General features: G+C 47.6%; 1 protein-coding gene across 1 annotated transcript in view; it reads left to right on the top strand.

Moving 5' to 3' along the window:
- The window catches only part of LOC146202861 (uncharacterized), a 132825-nt gene extending 120365 nt beyond the window's left edge, over positions 1–12460 (top strand). Inside the window, exon 4 of the mRNA XM_084588385.1 lies at positions 10661–12460. Within this exon, the coding sequence (XP_084444511.1) occupies positions 10661–10880 (220 nt within the window). The 3' untranslated portion in view covers positions 10881–12460. The remainder of the gene's footprint in view (positions 1–10660) is intronic.
- The last annotated feature ends 4296 nt before the right edge of the window (positions 12461–16756 follow it).

Here is a 16756-nt window from a genome sequence, read left to right on the forward strand (position 1 = left end):
ACTTACCGGCAAGGCCGGTCGAAATACTGAACGCATGGTGCGAAAGAATAAGAAATAAAGCCGCTACAAACCTCGAGAAAGAGGTTCCGAACAACGTCTATAGAGCCATTCAGGCATTTGAGAATGAGAGCTGAAGCTGCGCTACATAAGGCTGACCAAAGGCGTACTTATTGTGCGTTTTATTTTTTTAAATACAGGTTTCTGTAAATTAATAAAAACATTGTCAGACTCTCACTGGGGTGACCTATTACAGAGGAAGGATACAGAAAATTTTAGTGTTTAAGAGCAGTTCAGTGAGGCTGCTGAATGAAGCATGTGAAATTAAATTATCATCAGAGTGTCTTAATAATCCATGCTCATTTGTCTCTTAACTTTAACATCAATGCTGAAAATCAAGTGCCCATGTATTGCAACGACTGTTGTGATCCTGGCGTACGGATCAACGTTCACTGGGCCCATTGAGAATAAGGAGCTGGAGAAAGCATGTCGTGTTCGTGATGCCTGCGCACTCTGACAGTTTTTAAGGCGAATGCCTTTAATGGCCCATACTTTCGGCCACGATTCTGCCGCGCTATAGCTAAAGTGACATCTCATTCGGTTAGGCGGCAATTTCGAAAATTTCAAAAAAAAAAAAAGCAGAAGCTGGTGAAACAAGCTGATGACGTCATCGGCGTAACTCCAAGTAATTTAGTAGTGATATCATAACATTATTTGGTAACTGATTAGTAATTATACCATTAAAAATCCCATCTGCACCCTCCATCCCTCGGATCCACAGCCTAGCGCTTTAACCAACTGCGCTACGCCCGGGACCGTGAAACACACATTATAATTCTCCTTATCTATCATGAGGATGATAGTAGCGATGACAGTGACGCTGCAATTAGTAATAATGACAGTGATGACATTAGCAATAATAATGACTGTGCATTTTGTTTATAGTGATAATGAGAGCAAACGTGATGCACCGTGTGCACCAATAACGCTCAAGCTTTCGCATTTCTGCAGTGTAGATTCCAAAGTGCTCTTGGAATTTTCACCGTAGCCATTTATTGGCTGTTTTGTGTTGCTGAAAGCTTTCTCGTTCGAACAGGCAACTTTACTTTTGAAACACCAAAAAAGTAATTCCAGCCGAGCTAAACACTTTAGCCAAAATCGAAGTTCCCGCGTGAGGACTGCTTAGCGCCACTCTTGGCAGTCCTTGTCCATGCATCAGAAACTTCGGTATATTTACCTTTATGAAGAGTGCCACGAGAAAGGGCAGGTCGGGGCAATGCTCGACGAGGGCAGCACGTCGCTATTTTTTCTCTTTCCAAACCGTTACGGCTCAGACTCTATGGTTTAGAAATGAAAGATAATGCGAGTGTTTTGAGCACAGGATATGTAGGACCTGCAGCTTATAGACAGCATATTTTCCTATGAAAATGCCGCTGCTGGACACCATTTCAAGATACAAAAAGAATAACGAAAATCGCGAAGGTAACGTGCACGCACATTTGACAAGGGGGCAAAAAAATGAGAGGTCTTAGGCGCGGCTAGAGCACTCACTAGGGCTATGAACTCTTGAAAGCCTTAGCTAGAATTTTCACACGCGTGGTATATTTCGTTAAACTGTAGCGTTGGGAGCACGACGGTGTTTGAATGCTATCTGTAGCCCACACTATATTTAATAACAACAACTACAACAACAATAATATTTGAATGACACTGTGTTAGGTGTGGTTCCTCGAGCATTCGTATCCACCGCGGAGCCGTCTCAGCGCGAGTGAACTTTCTATGGTTTGGACTCAACTATTTCGTCCCTCATCGCATTTTGCACTAATTTACGCAGTCAAGTTTCCTTAGCCAAGATAAGAAACATTCCATATCCTAAACTTAACACCGCTTCATTACTTTTAATTGCTGGCTCGTTGAGAAATAGGCTGCTTAATAGGCTGCCTAACATTAGAACAACGTCAGCACAGCGTCCGATTTGTACAACTTCCTGCAATGCAGTCTTCTTCAAACCTCTTTCTGAAATACGCTGTCTTTGTTGCACTCCCGCGTGAAATATGCCAAGAAGATATACTCGCTCTTGGAGTCTAGGATGATTTAAGACGCGAGGAAGTACACGCAAGTCTCGCAAAGGCACTTCCGCAGACTTTTCCGAGTGATTCGCATGCATATAGCGCAAACCAATAACAGTCACCCCAGTCACTTCAAGAGCCGCAGTGCTCAAACTGTGATCCAAGTTCCACAACCGAACCAACAAAACCTGTTCGTTGCCGAGGCGCCGTACGTCTGCTCCATTCCAGACTCTGTCAAGTTTGGCGTCATCATGCACAGCGTTAACCGTAAAAATTTCCTGTTTGACAGCATGAATCGGGAAGCAGCCAGTGCCTATTCTCGAAATTATTTAGCGAAAAAACTAAGCGATGCTCATCTATGTTGTTTTGCACACACATATTCGATTCGAAAAGATGTATTATCTTTAACATCCGTGAACATCGGAAAACTGGCCGAGTTTTCCTATAAAGTTAGCCATGCTTTTTTTATTATTTCATCCCTGCTAAGAATACGGGCAGAAACCTCCTATACTTCATCCCGACCGCGGCGACCGCTTTTCAAAGCAAGTTGTTGGGCGAGTTGGTGACGATATTCCATAGCTACAGCGCGAAAGAGAGGACGGTGGAGGAGGACAGAACACCGGAGGACAGAACACAATAGTGCTGTGTTTTGTCCTCCTCTCTTGTCCTGTCTTTTCGCGCTGTGACTATGGGACGCCGCCTTTCGATGGAGGCGAAAAGCGAGGCGCCCGTGTGCTGTGCGATGTCAGTGCACGTTAAAGAACGCCAGGTGGTCGAGATTTCCGAAGCCCTCCACTACAGCGTCTCTCGTAGCCTAAATCGCTTTGGGACTTTAAACCACGTAAACTAAGCCAAACTTTACACTTCTTACTTGAAAAGCGTTTTGTCTTCTTGCTTCTTACTGCTGGGCGAAATGCATTCCCAGGGATAAGTTTTCCCCCGACTACGAATAATACTGCGTTCATTTCGGCCATCTGTTTCTGCATGCTGCCAGGCAACCGCTCAAGTAGAGCGAGTTAGCTGTGAGCTTGCTTCGCTGCAATCAGCGGAAAGCGTGCTTCATTTATGAGCGCTTGTTTGTTTCACCTCAGCTTATTGTTTAAGGACGGCACGCGTTGATTTCTCCCGTCTCTTTTATAAACTGTTCCAGTCTGTTTTTGTTGTTGTTGTTTCTTTTTCTTCCTTCGACTCTTCAAGTCACAGCTGCGCAAAAATGAACTACACATATATTCATAAATGCTTTCTGGCTTGCATATCGGCGCTTACGTGCAGGTTACTACGCTCGGAAAGGCCTCTTCCCTAATGACGCTGTCTTTCCTTTTCTTGAAGAAGACATCTCGAGCTAGTTGGTTCATCACAGAGCAAAAACAGCGCAAACTTCACACTGGACAGAGAAGGGCAGACGAGACACAGGCGCTGACTAACAACTGAAGGTTTATTGTTCTGACACCTCGGTATATATACAGCAAGCATCAGAAACAAGAACAACAACAAAGCCTGATAGACACTCATCTCAGCCAGACATCAAGCAGGAGCACCATGATCATCCAACACCCGATAGGAAAAGCAACTCCTTATCTAGAAGGGCTATGGAGGGAATGCTTACACAGCTGTCTTTTAGGTTTCCAATTTTTTCGGCCTCGATTATTTCTCGCGTGGTCTTGTCACCGCACATGCGCAGCACGCTCGTGTTACGCAAATCAGGTGTGCATTTACAATCTCGGCAGTGCACACCCAGATGGCCCGAGATCCGCTCTGTCACATTGTAGTTGTGCTCCAATAATCTTTTTTTAAGACATCTGCCGGTTTGGCCTATGTACGCATGGCCACAAGTCAAAGGGATCGAATAAACGACGCCTTCCGCACACGAGATGAATTGGTCGCGATGGTTTGTGGTGCAGCCGATGTGTTTTCGACCCATCCCATTCACTCGCTTGCAAAGACTTGACAAGCGGTCCGGAGCCGAAAAAACAACATCTACTCCAACCCTTCTTCCTATCTTTCTCAAGTTGTGTGAAATCCCGTGCGCGTAGGGAATGACTGCGATCTTCTTATCCCTGTCTCTACTGACTGTTTCTTTGGGGTTGAAATATAGTCCTAGTTCTAAAAACTAATGGATTCATACGGCTTTCAGAACTAGGACTATATTTCAACCCCAAGCATGTGTGCTGGGCCTTTGAGCCTCACGCCAACAAACCCCTTCTGCCATTTACTTCAGCGCACTCGAAGTTGGTTAAGCGCAGCATCATCAATTCTTGCTTCTACAATTCAGTCATGAAATCGTGCAACCACAAGCTGAAAGATAGCTTTTTAAACCAGACGCGCCGACTAGTTCAGGCTGGTTATCCACCGGCGCTATTATCCTCAGTAGCGGAGGCTATGTTAAAAACTAAAGAAACAGTCAGTAGAGACAGGGATAAGAAGATCGCAGTCATTCCCTACGCGCACGGGATTTCACACAACTTGAGAAAGATAGGAAGAAGGGTTGGAGTAGATATTGTTTTTTCGGCTCCGGACCGCTTGTCAAGTCTTTGCAAGCGAGTGAATGGGATGGGTCGAAAACACATCGGCTGCACCACAAACCATCGCGACCGATTCGTCTCGTGTGCGGAAGGCGTCGTTTATTCGATCCCTTTGACTTGTGGCCATGCGTACATAGGCCAAACCGGCAGATGTCTTGATAAAAGATTATTGGAGCACAACTACAATGTGACAGAGCGGATCTCGGGCCATCTGGGTGTGCACTGCCGAGATTGTAAATGCACACCTGATTTGCGTAACACGAGCGTGCTGCGCAGGTGCGGTGACAAGACCACGCGAGAAATAATCGAGGCCGAAAAAATTGCAAACCTAAAAGACAGCTGTGTAAGCATTCCCTCCATAGCCCTTCTAGATAAGGAGTTGCTTTTCCTATCGGGTGTTGGATGATCATGGTGCTCCTGCTTGATGTCTGGCTGAGATGAGTGTCTATCAGGCTTTGTTGTTGTTCTTGTTTCTGATGCTTGCTGTATATATACCGAGGTGTCAGAACAATAAACCTTCAGTTGTTAGTCAGCGCCTGTGTCTCGTCTGCCCTTCTCTGTCCAGTGTGAAGTTTGCGCTGTTTTTGCTCTTTCTTTTTCTTACTGCATATACCTTTCACTAAGTAAAGCAACTCTCATTCAGCATCTACGGCCCGGCGCTGATCAGGGAGCCGTGTTAAAGCTTGAATAAACGATATCACGTGCGCGCCCATAGTACTAGCATACCGTCGAAAACTCTTCACTTCGGCGCTCAGGAAATTCACGCTTTGGGTCAGCCACCGTGTCGACGGCATGTCCTCCACCTATTCCCTTTGCCTATATATATTTTTTTTTGTTCGCTGGTTTTCTTGAAGCGCACGACGCAGTATCGTGGTAATAAATGTGTTGCTATACGGCGTTCTGTGACCACTGCTTTAAATGTAGAACTCGGGTACCCTATAAGTACCACCTAGGGCCTTGAAACGCTTCAAACAAGAGCATCATGTGCTATCGACTCGAGGGGTGCCCAAGACTGGCTCAAATGCATCGCTGCGTTACCAGCGGGCATATTCGATGTTCCAGCACCCGACTACCTGACGACAGGTCCCATGCTTCCACTCTGACAGGAGACAGCGTCGATGTCGCATAACCTGATTGCCAAAAGCTGCTTGCGTACGCGCCACTAGAGCTGGGCTTCCCTTCTGTTATCGTATGCCCCTCCGCCGTCATCTGCGCCAGACGATGCAAAATATCAGTTCGCTCATTGCGACGCCGCGTGCATGCTTATCTCCTTAACAATACTGAAGGCAAACAACAGAGCCGGGAATCAATCTGTGCTTTTCGCGAACGGAGTGCGACATGCCAGAATGCGAAGCGTTTGACAGAATTTATCTTAGCGGCCAGGGTTTGCTCGCCGCTGCAACTCCCGGTGAACTGACAAAGTCGAAGTAGCCACTGTGGTATATAGCTGGCTTGGGCCGCAAAGGCAAGCAGATGAAAAGCTTTGAAAAAAAAAAATGTAAGCAGCGTTAGCTGCTCAAACATAAGAGCGGTTCGCTTGCGGTGCTTTCAGGTCTGACTACTGACAACACTGCAAAACAAGAGAACAAAACCATCTGCACAGCGTGAACTGTAACCATGCTCGCAACTGTGAATGCGTCCGTGTGTAATGAAATTCAATAAAAGGAAGCCATGATGCAAAAACGAAAAGTGTTACCGTTGCTCACAGAGACCAGCTATATGGAATGCAAAAACTGTGCGAAAACACTACTGAAAAAACTGTGCGTAAGCTGTACAAGAAAGTGTGAGAATGAATGAGAATGTATAAGAATGTGTGAGTTCTTGTGAGATTACATGTGGAATCATGAGAGCACGTAGAGAGCTGTGCAGGAATGCTTGAGAATGTATGAGCACAACATCGTCTGCGGGAACAAGAAAAGCACTCAGAATGCGCACGGAGTCTAACTCAGTACGGCCGCCAGCATGGCGCTTAGCTTTCCGGGAGCTGTTGTCGGCTGTCCACCAGAGAAAAATTCCTTGTCAGGCCAAGTGAGTCAAAAAAAAACTGGCGCCTTGCGGGACGCTTTTCTGACTGGTTGGAAAACGTTGCTGGCGGGCGAAGCTTCTGTTCTGCCCCAGAAAAATCGAATGCGCGACTAAAACTCGAATGTGCTCAGTGTCACCAAGCGGTCCGCACATGGCGGGTCATTTATCTTGCCCATGGGTGTTCGTCAGGAATCTTCTGCGCGGCTCGGTGCGAGAAGCGGCCCCGACGATGAGTCGACAAACCTGAGCGCTTTCAGGTGCGTAGCGCCACTCTGGCAATAATGACGCCAGCAGATGCATTTCTTTTTGGAGTTCACTGTGGAGTTCGTTGCTGTGGGCTGCCAGATCGATGCTTCGCGTGTCAAGCCGTAGGACTGGACACCATTCTAGGAATCCCCTCGGACGGCAGTCCCTTTCAGCGGCAATTGACGTGGCGATACAGAAATGCATCGCGACTAGACAGACATCTTTTGCCGGCGATCGCGCGTCCTGAAATCTTCCGTCCCCAATGAGGAATCGAAGGTTAAGTTTGTCGCGTCGAAGTTAACGCCTCAGTGCCCCAGCACGCAGCCTGGGCAGAGGAGCAAGCATGCGATGCGCGTGCCCCTGTGGTGCTTTTTGACACCACGTGCGTGCACGTACAGGCATAAGCTTGCGCGCTCTGTCGAAATCATACGTGACATGCGTAAGCTAGAGCACCCTCGCGATCAATGTTATGAATCAAACTCGCACATACACGAGTCTCTATAATCGTTCAGGATGATGATGCCTAGCCAAACTGCGGATCTTTATTGTACAGTCGTGAGCAAAAGTGGTATACAACACTCAGCCGGTGGCGGAGCTTAGAAAAACTGCATTGCGACTTCATCTAACAACAGCTATCTGGGATCGAGACAATAGCGGTGGTGCCCCATTTTATCCACATGCACATGTCACGGTCGCTGTCCCTGTCGCTACCGCTATATGCAATTTTGTGCTGTTTTCTCGAGCTCCGTTACCGGCCGAGTGTTGTATACCACTTTTTCTCACGACTGTACATTGTAGCTTGGGCAGAAAAAAAAAAAAAAAAAAGATGACAAACAGGACGTACACGGCTAATATATGTATCATGTACCGTTACCTTCTGTCTGTCTGGCCGAAAAAAACTTATTTCAGGTAGCTTAGAGGGAGGAAGTTTAAAGTGGCTGGAGCCACCTCTCACAATCGCTAGGTGGGCTCCTTCTGGCCCGTCAGGTCAGCCTGCAAGGGTCTCGCCTATAAGGGCCTTGCAAAGACGGAGGAACGCACACTCCTCCGTCTTTACACCAAAACATTGCTATGACCGGCAGATTTAAATCACTTGGACCTTGTCTGTACAGGACAATGCCTGCACTGTGCGGAGAAGTCTTCAGACTTCTTCCACATGGTGTTGGCATGCAAATCAACCCCGAGCTTCGCCCCAAAACCCAACCCCACCCAGGAGGACTTAGTTGTAAAATTCACGTTCTTCTGCTATCAAAGCGATGGCACAACTTTCTAAACACAAGCTAACCAGAAGCATGTCGCTCGTTGCTATAATTCGTTCAAGCATGGATGTGTTCAGAAACCAACTAAAACTCTTCCAAACGTTTCGCATTAACCATGGCCAAAAAACTGACTCTTCGCGTGAGTCCGTTCTCCCAACGATACCGTCCCGAAACTTCCGGCTAAGGAGCATATCATCTAGCGGGGAATTCGAAAATTTTATTAACACTAATTAAAAACCATAAAACTAAATAAAATTGCTCTGCCTCGTCGTTTCTGTGGCGCCTTGGTTTAGCGCCACATTCTTTAACGATATGGCAGCGGGTAACAAGCGGTTAATGATCCACTTTGTCGGATTTTAAACGAGACAGCTTTTAAGGCCCCGTTCTCCGTATAACCTGGCGTCGGCGTAGTCGGCATCAGCGCTGTGGTCCAAACAAGTCATGGACGTGGCTCTGGCAGGCGGTATTTGGCAGGTGCCATGGCCGTGTGCTAACTGGTGTCTTCAGGTTGTGGGACGTCAATGGATTGCATGACATGACCGCAGGAGCTGCCGACTCGGGCTTCGCCTTTGAGCTAGTAGGCGGGAGGATAAGATTGAAATTCAGCCCTCCAGGACCCTTGGATCCCTTCCCCGAGGCCATGCAGGCACGTTTGTACGGCTTGGTTAAAGGGGGAAGCGGGGATTTATATCCAAGTCGAGTGGCCTTTAAGTCGCGCGGTGACGAGTGTTACTTGTTTTCGCCACTTGACCCAAAAGTGTTGCACTACTTTTTCAAGAAAGACGAACACCGGGCGTCCGTATCCCTGCTGCATTTCGCGAACAGGACAGGCGAAAGGCCGTTTTGCTGTCACGAGTAATACGAGCGCAGCTGGCCGCTATTGGCCAGCATGGATAGTCATTTGTCTTCCGATGCCCCATCGAAGGCTTTGAGCGCACCTCTTGCTGTGTGTTACCAAATACGAAGGCCGTCTTGCGCAAGGTGCGTCCTAAGGTTTTAGGGCTGACTCAGTTTTTCGTCCTCCCTGCAGATCTACCCGCGGGTTCAGGCACGCGTGCATAAAAAGCCCTCTGTTTTGGGAGTATACTGTATGATGAAAATAGACCAGCTGTGCTCGCATTGATCGTGTTCTTTTTACCTGTTTGAAGTGAAACACTACAGCTATTCTCTAATACGGTTGGCATCCCTTTGTCAAAGGACAATGCCTTAAGAGAGTCGAAGCACACAGTCGCGGTTAATAAAAAACGTGCAGGACCGGATATGTACTACAAATGTTAAGTACAACTCTATCGCGCGTTAAACTTTTTCCATAACAATGGTATTCCTACAGAAAGAGGGTCGAAGCAAGAATTGAAATAGTGTTTCTGGGACAAAAAGCCTTGATAGATCGGCTCTCACATGCTTTTTTGTTTTGTTTTGTGACTGCTTATGTGCGCTGCACGTAGTTTTGAAAAATAATTTTATCTCCATATTAAACGACACTTAATTTTTGTTGTCACTTTTATTAACTTACGTCGCGCTTGGCACTTGCAAGATTTTCGGCTGTGCGTATTTCTTTATCATCAGTGTTTTTATGCAGTTTAAAGACTTTTGTAAAATCAGTTATTCTCACTTTGTGAACTGGTTATTTCTGCATTGCCGTTTTGTCGTGCTTTATTTTTTCACGTTGCTATATATGGCACAAATGCTTGGTTTCTTGCATTTTGTGATCGGGAAACTCGGAAGCTGAATTGCCAGGTTGTATTTTATTTTTTTTTTTTTTGCCGCACTCCCTCACTTTATAGGCGAAACAAAAGACACAATAATAAAGTCTAGAGACATCTCTACAAGTGTACACTGTGTAAGTCGTATGCCAAATGTCTGGAGCACAGATGGCGTGCTTCTGAGGCACGCTACTCTAGTTTCTTTAAGGTAGGAATATGTTCACCCCTACCCTTTCCAACGGCGAGCACTTCAACGAATGCTGCAGGAGCACCACTACAAAGCTTAGAAGCACGCCCCCTGGTCTCGGAACTTCTAACAAAGGGTGTACACGAGCACGGGAATATCGTGTAACGTATACGCGGCCACGTAAGGAGGACATTTCATTAGCAGCATAGGACGCAGTGGTCAATCGGTGGTCAATCGGTGAGACTGTATTTTTGTCTCAGGTAGAACCAGCTTCTCTTTGTTTAGCTGCACCGTTGTTGTTGTTGTTTTTTTTTGTTTAGCTAGGAAAATCTTTCTGGACTACAAAATATTCAAATGAGGAACTAATTAAAAAATCGCTCCCCTCTACGTCAACCATCACGAATGGGAAAATATGCGCGATTCAATCTTCTTAGCTGAAAACTTTTATACTGGTTCAGACCACCCACTCGTCGTCACCGCCATGCTGGCGTAGCCGCTTCACCCACTGAGCCTACCATAACGGTGAAAGCTTTCCGCTCTGGCCTTTTTGGTTTGTGCTGTGGTCGTTGCGTGGTCTTGTGCACAGAGAATCCTTCGTTCTCTCTGGCCCGCCATCTCTAGGTCGTCGCTCACATGCGCTCTCTGTTCGCAGGGACGAGGAGGCGCCGTGCGAGTTCGTGTCCAGCGGCCTTCCGCCGGGCTACACGTCGGCGTGCCGCCAGAAGTTCTCCTACCGCAAGCTGCTCGCCATGCACCCGACGGAGAAGAAGGCCTATGCCGAGAACTTTCCCTTTCCTTCGTGCTGCGTCTGCTACGTCAAGTCTCCGCCGCTGGCTGGGCGCAGCCTAAACCCTAGCCGACGCCGCAACTGATTCCACGCACGGCTCAGTGCGCTGTTCGCTTCTAAATGGCTAGCCGCGGTGGGAGCTGCATTTTAGTGTAGCGTCGTCGGCAGGATTAAAAGGACTGGGCGCGCTCGGCGCATAATTTTGTGCCTTTGGTGAGCTGGCGAGGCGCTTGATACCTGCCGTTTACGACGGTACCGGTACCGACGATAAAGGAGGCAGAAGCGTTGCGGCTATGACAGACGGTTCCTTCATTTGTGTCAGGCCTCGTGCGTTTTTTTACCGTGCACGTGAGCGCCGAGTTATTTTTCTGGGTACCAAAAGCGCGGCTGCAATAAAGCGCATTATTGTAACCTTGCCAAAGTCTTAGAACACGGGAAGGGGGGGGGGGGGGGAAGGAAAAGGTGTGTAATACACAGCTCAAACAGTTTCCTGCTGGATTCTAGTCCCGGCGCTCACCTGTGTAGCCCGCCGCGCTTCGTGTTCTCTGGGCGATGTACTCATCACCTAGCCACCACCTAGCGACTAGCCACGAACTCCTTGTTGCTGCTGTTTCTAAGACTTGTAGCATGCAGAAAATAATATCGGCGGATTTGGGCCCTGTGTTTCAAACGCACATATCAGGCGACGTCGTTTATACCGAATAAAAGAGCGGTCATCGCGCCCCCAATGCATAGCGTTTTAGAGTAGTTAGTAGGGGAGCTCTGCCGATGCGTCGGGAGTGCATCGGGACGAATGGTTTGCTGTCCTGCTACAGATCTACATGCGCAATAATAAAAAAAAAAAAACCAACAGCTGAATGCAAAACTGGCGCACATTCGCTAATTCTCACAGTGCCCGGTCGCCTGCGTACTCGTCATGTCAGCGCTAATTTTGTGTGTTGTTCATGTATCAATGCAAGAAAACGACGGCATACCTTCCTTGTGCTCCTGGGACACGTCCACTTCTTTGACGGCGCATGTTTTTACAACGCTAGTAACAGCAGTTTCCTGTCTCGCGATGCCCTCGTCTGCACTGGCGCTTCCGCGATCACGTGACCACACCATCGCTGGTGCGAAGCAGGATGGAGGTAACGGAGGAGAGGGCAGAGTGATAGGCGGAGCAACTGCATAGGCAAGACACCACGAAACATCTACGGACCTCAAGCGTCGCTACGGCCAATCCTAGAGGTGTGCGGCGCCAGGAATCTGCCACGAAAGCCGCGCTGCTTCAGAGCGAAACATCAACCGCCGGCTCAGGTCTACTGTTTAACTGGACCGTAGTGTAGTTTTGTCGAATTTTATTTAAGTTCTCAAGTTGCAAAGGCTGAAAGACGACTCATGTCGGCGCTGCAAGCGAATGCTGCCTAAGGCTCATCCATTTTTTAAAGGGTAGCGACGACTACACGAGCGCCCCCCTCGAGGGATCCAAGGGGCAGCGGTAGCAGACGACGCTTCGCTCTCTCGTGCGTACCGCATACTCTTGAAGCCGCGCTCGGTGCACACATAAACCGGTTAATTCAACCAATTTATGTCCTATGCTACTCAGGAAACTTCAAAAGGCAGGGACAGTAACTTGCACATGCCTGCGCCACACAAACGTCGAAATAAAACACGTGCTTAAATGAGCTTGCAGTGTCCTGAACCATTCGCCTCAGTACAGCGGCTAGGAAATCATTTGTTAATCGTGATTTGAAATTAACAGCCAACAAGTAGAAACGATAGTTCAGTAAACTTGTTAGACTGGTTTCCTAACTAAAAAATAAGTAGATTCCGAGTGTTCTGTAAATTTTAGAAACGTCGTTGCGCGCAGAGCTCATATTGCAATGGGCGGCATTGCGTTTGTAACCGTTCGGCAGCACTCTATTTTACAGTTTTTTGGCTCGAGTTTATTTCGTTTAGACATTATTTCAATAGCTTTTTTTTTTTTTTGGAGAAAAAGTCGGTTTCCCTGCAACTGTGGATTACGAAGCCATGCATACGTTCCAAGAACTATACAGAAAAAAAAAGAAAACAAGAAATAAACCGGTATGACGCGATAACAAAGCCAATGAATTACGTTTCCTCACTTTTCTCTTCTTTATTATTCTTTATATTCTTGCTTTCTTATAGCTTGCCGGGCGATGTCACCAATAAGCTCGGATGGCGCTTCTTGAAACTTGGTGCGTCCCTGTGCGCGCGTTCAGCGGAACGCGTTGTTTGCATTCTATGCAACGCTGGGGACTTTTCTGTTAAAGGAATGATGCAATAGCGTTTCACACACAGTGACGTTTATTTTTTCTTCATTTATTTATGGTTTAATTTTTTTTTATTTTCCAGGCACCTGTACTTAGCATAAGCAAACATTGCCTTTCCATTCTGAGCATTTTGACACATTCGTACTCTTTATCCAATGTTTCCTTTTTTCAACTATATCAATTAACTGATGAATCGCGCACACTATTTTTAATAATAAGCATCATCAAGCATTGGCTTTTCATTCTGTGAATTTTTACACCTTTTATTGCATCTTTTTAATTTTATTATTATTATTTATTTGATCAATAACACTAAACATATTCTTGATTAGCATCAGCCAGCATTGGATTTTTCTTCTGAGCATTCGGACACCTTTGAAGCTTACTTTTTCATTTTTTTTTTCAATTATTTCGATGACTTTAATTAATGGACGCTGGAAATTTAAATTAACATCGTCAAGCATTGGCATTTCTTTCTGACACCTTTGAAGCCCCGTTTTCTCCATTTTTTTTATTTCATCAATCATTCATTTGTTTAACTCGGCATTGCGTACCACACACCAATCAACATCACTAGATCCACAAATTGTCATGTTTCTTACGCGGTCCTCAATTATTTCCGAGACGCCGACAACAACTGCTACTATACAAAGCCAACCGCTTTTCGGCTCAGCGAGCTGTATAAGCTAGCGCTTAATACAGTTTGCCTACTAGCATCCATGACGTGAAATATTAAAAAAATTGTTGCTGCTATCGTCGAAAGGAGGAATGGAAAAGAACTTTTTCCCGTCTTCCGCACGGTTCCGGCAGCCGAAGGCACAGCAGCCCGGCATAGTCGCATGTCACGCGAACGCTGCAAAATTCGAGTTCCAAGTACTGCATCTACATTCCTAAAACTTCAATTGAGGCACGTGAAGTACGTTTTGCTTGCCTAATCGGCAAATATGACGCTCGCAAGCGCAGACCGCCGCGCATTCCAGCGGCGCAGCGAGCACTTCTGGACCCTTTGGGCGGAGCTTGGCGGCGAAGAGGTCACGTGCTGCTAACCGGCCTATCGCGGGAGGCGCGGCTAGATCAAGACCTTTTGCTACCTTTAAGAAATCCTTGATGCGCGAACTGCTACGGCAGCCGTCATTCTCGCTACCTCCGCATGTAGGAGCATCGCTCTCCGGCGGCCGTTGAAATTTATCATTTTTGATCACCAACAAAAGAATCGCGTGCAACACTTCCTTCGAAGAAGCTTTGCTACACCGCCCATCGGTGATGTCTGCAGAACGCTAGAAAGTTCCGATAGCCTGAAACGCGGCGTGTATACGTGCCTATACGTGCATTCTTGCCTTGCGATGTCCCCATTAAAAGCGTATTTTGAACTTAGATGTATCGAGTTCCGTAGCAAGGAAGCAGTGCGAAAAGTATACCGAGAAACTGCCAAATTTACAGTGTCGACGACAGATGATTCCACACTAATAGCCACGTGACTGAACTCAGAAACTTGAGGCAAATAAAGGCTCAAGCTTTGAAAACGGGTGTCGCTCGTTTCATATACCATTTATACAAAGCTTAACCTCGTCGGGCCCGCCTACTTGCTCTGACCGACGTCGCTGTTTAAGCTAAAAAAACAAAAAAGGAGAAAGGAAACGGAAAATGGATGATAATCATATGAGTGGACTGGAGATAAACTACCCTGCCTTTCATTTTAAACATTTATTGGCCATATGTTTTCTGCAAAAAAAAAAAAAAATACCGACGATTGCGTTACTTCCTAATGCGAAATTTGAGCGCAGCAAATAAGCTGTTTCACCTTTTCGATAGATTGAGGCAAACAAATCGAGCAACACATCTATGCGCTATCACAGAATTTTTTTTTTTTTTTTCACACGTATTCCTCTAACAAAGACTCCCTTCTCGGTGGCGGCGATGAGCATCTGCTTCAGCCTCGCTTACACCTGGGCCCGCTTGCACAAAACAATCTTAAGACTATCTTAGCTAAGTCCAGACTTAACTGGAGTCTAAAGAATAGGCCACTAGCATGGACGCTTAAGACTGGAGTCAAGACTGGGCTTTAGCCCTGACTTGAATAAGTCGCTTGTATGATTACGACTCTAGTGCTGTCTTGGTTAAGACACAAGGACGCCAGGTGTCTAAGTAGCGAAATTAGGGAAATACAGGGATGCGCTGGCACCGTCCCTGCTGTAAGATGTACACATTCCGTCAATTTTGCGTTGTGTAAAATCCGTGCCATTGCTTTTTGCGGCTTAAGATTGTGTTACGAGGAAAAATGCCCCAAGTGGTTGCTGAGGCCGTTCTGGGAAGCCGCTCTGGTGAACATGAACCCGAAGCGTTCGACGTTCGGAACACGAGCCGTCTTAAATAAGCTTGGTCTTTCTAAAGACACCATTTAAGTCTGGACTTAGCTCGGACTTTATCGTGCAAGCCGGCCCTGGTTGCTCTCGACGGTGGCGATGAGCCTCCGCTTCGGCGGTGCGAACGGCAGGGTCTTCTCGACGGCGGCGATGAGCTTCTGCTTCAGCCTCACTTACTGCTCTGGATTCTGGCGGCGACGGCGCTGGGCCTCTGCTCTGGCAGCTCGTTTAGCAGCAGCAGCAGCAGCAACAGCAGCAGCAGCAGCAGCAGCAGCAGCAGCAGCAGCAGCAGCAGCAGCAGCAGCAGCAGCAGCAGCAGCAGCAGCAGCAGCAGCAGCAGCAGCAGCAGCAGCAGCAGCAGCACGGAGGACTTCCACCGGTCGTCTCGCATATGGCTCAGAAAGAACTGGCAGATAATTTCGCAGTGGCGAACGGCAGCGGCAATTTCGGCTCGGGCGGTGCACATATACAGATCCGCCGCCACCGATCTGGCTCTCTGATTGCCACCGCACAGGGGTTGCATTGGAGGAGGAGCGAAGAAAGGAATTAAGTTCGAGCCGACGCTTTGACAACCGGAGACTCGCAGGAAGAGGGGGAAGGGGGGCGGCGTGTACACCCAGCGGCAAACGATGGGGGCAGAAGCGCGCGCAGCAAGCGGACAACGCGATAAAGGGAGGAGGGAAGAGATAGCAGCGACTGACTGATGCTGCTGACGCCGATAGTGAGTCAACCCCAGCTGCGGAGTTGGTTTCAGGGACAACGCCGCCGATGCGGGGGGGACCCTCCCCTCCTCTTTCTGCATGGCGGCGACGGTGCTCTATGCAGTCATACTCTCTAGCGGCGTCAGCGGCATCCAGCGGTATCAGTCGGTCGCTGCTCGCGCTGGGGGGATGAAAGGGGGGCGGAGCTGGTTACGAGGCCGACGACGCCGACGCGAAACCCAGGAACGGACGCCAAAGAGTTGCGCTCTAAAAAGATAGAGATCACATTGTCTTTTTCGTCATGTCTACAGGCGTGGTTATTATTTTTTGAACACATAAAGGGAATAAAAACAAACCTACTTTATGCGTGGATGTGCGCGTCTGTGTACACCATGCCAGTACGAGCGTGAGTGGGTGCTTGCATGAGTGCGTTCCCGCATGAACGTTTCAGCTCGCTTCTGCGCGGGTGCGTGTATGCTTGGCTGCATGCCTGTACAGGCGATTTTTATTAGTGCATATGTCTGAGTTTGAGCACGCCCGTACGATCGCTGACTTAACTTCACTGCGGGCTGATTGATGTTCATGCAGAGATGCCGAGATTTCAGACTTTATGCCCGAGACATG

The sequence above is a fragment of the Amblyomma maculatum genome, chromosome 1, assembly GCF_055883805.1.
Source record: "Amblyomma maculatum isolate TAMU_Amacu chromosome 1, ASM5588380v1, whole genome shotgun sequence".
NCBI classification, from domain to species: domain Eukaryota; kingdom Metazoa; phylum Arthropoda; class Arachnida; order Ixodida; family Ixodidae; genus Amblyomma; species Amblyomma maculatum.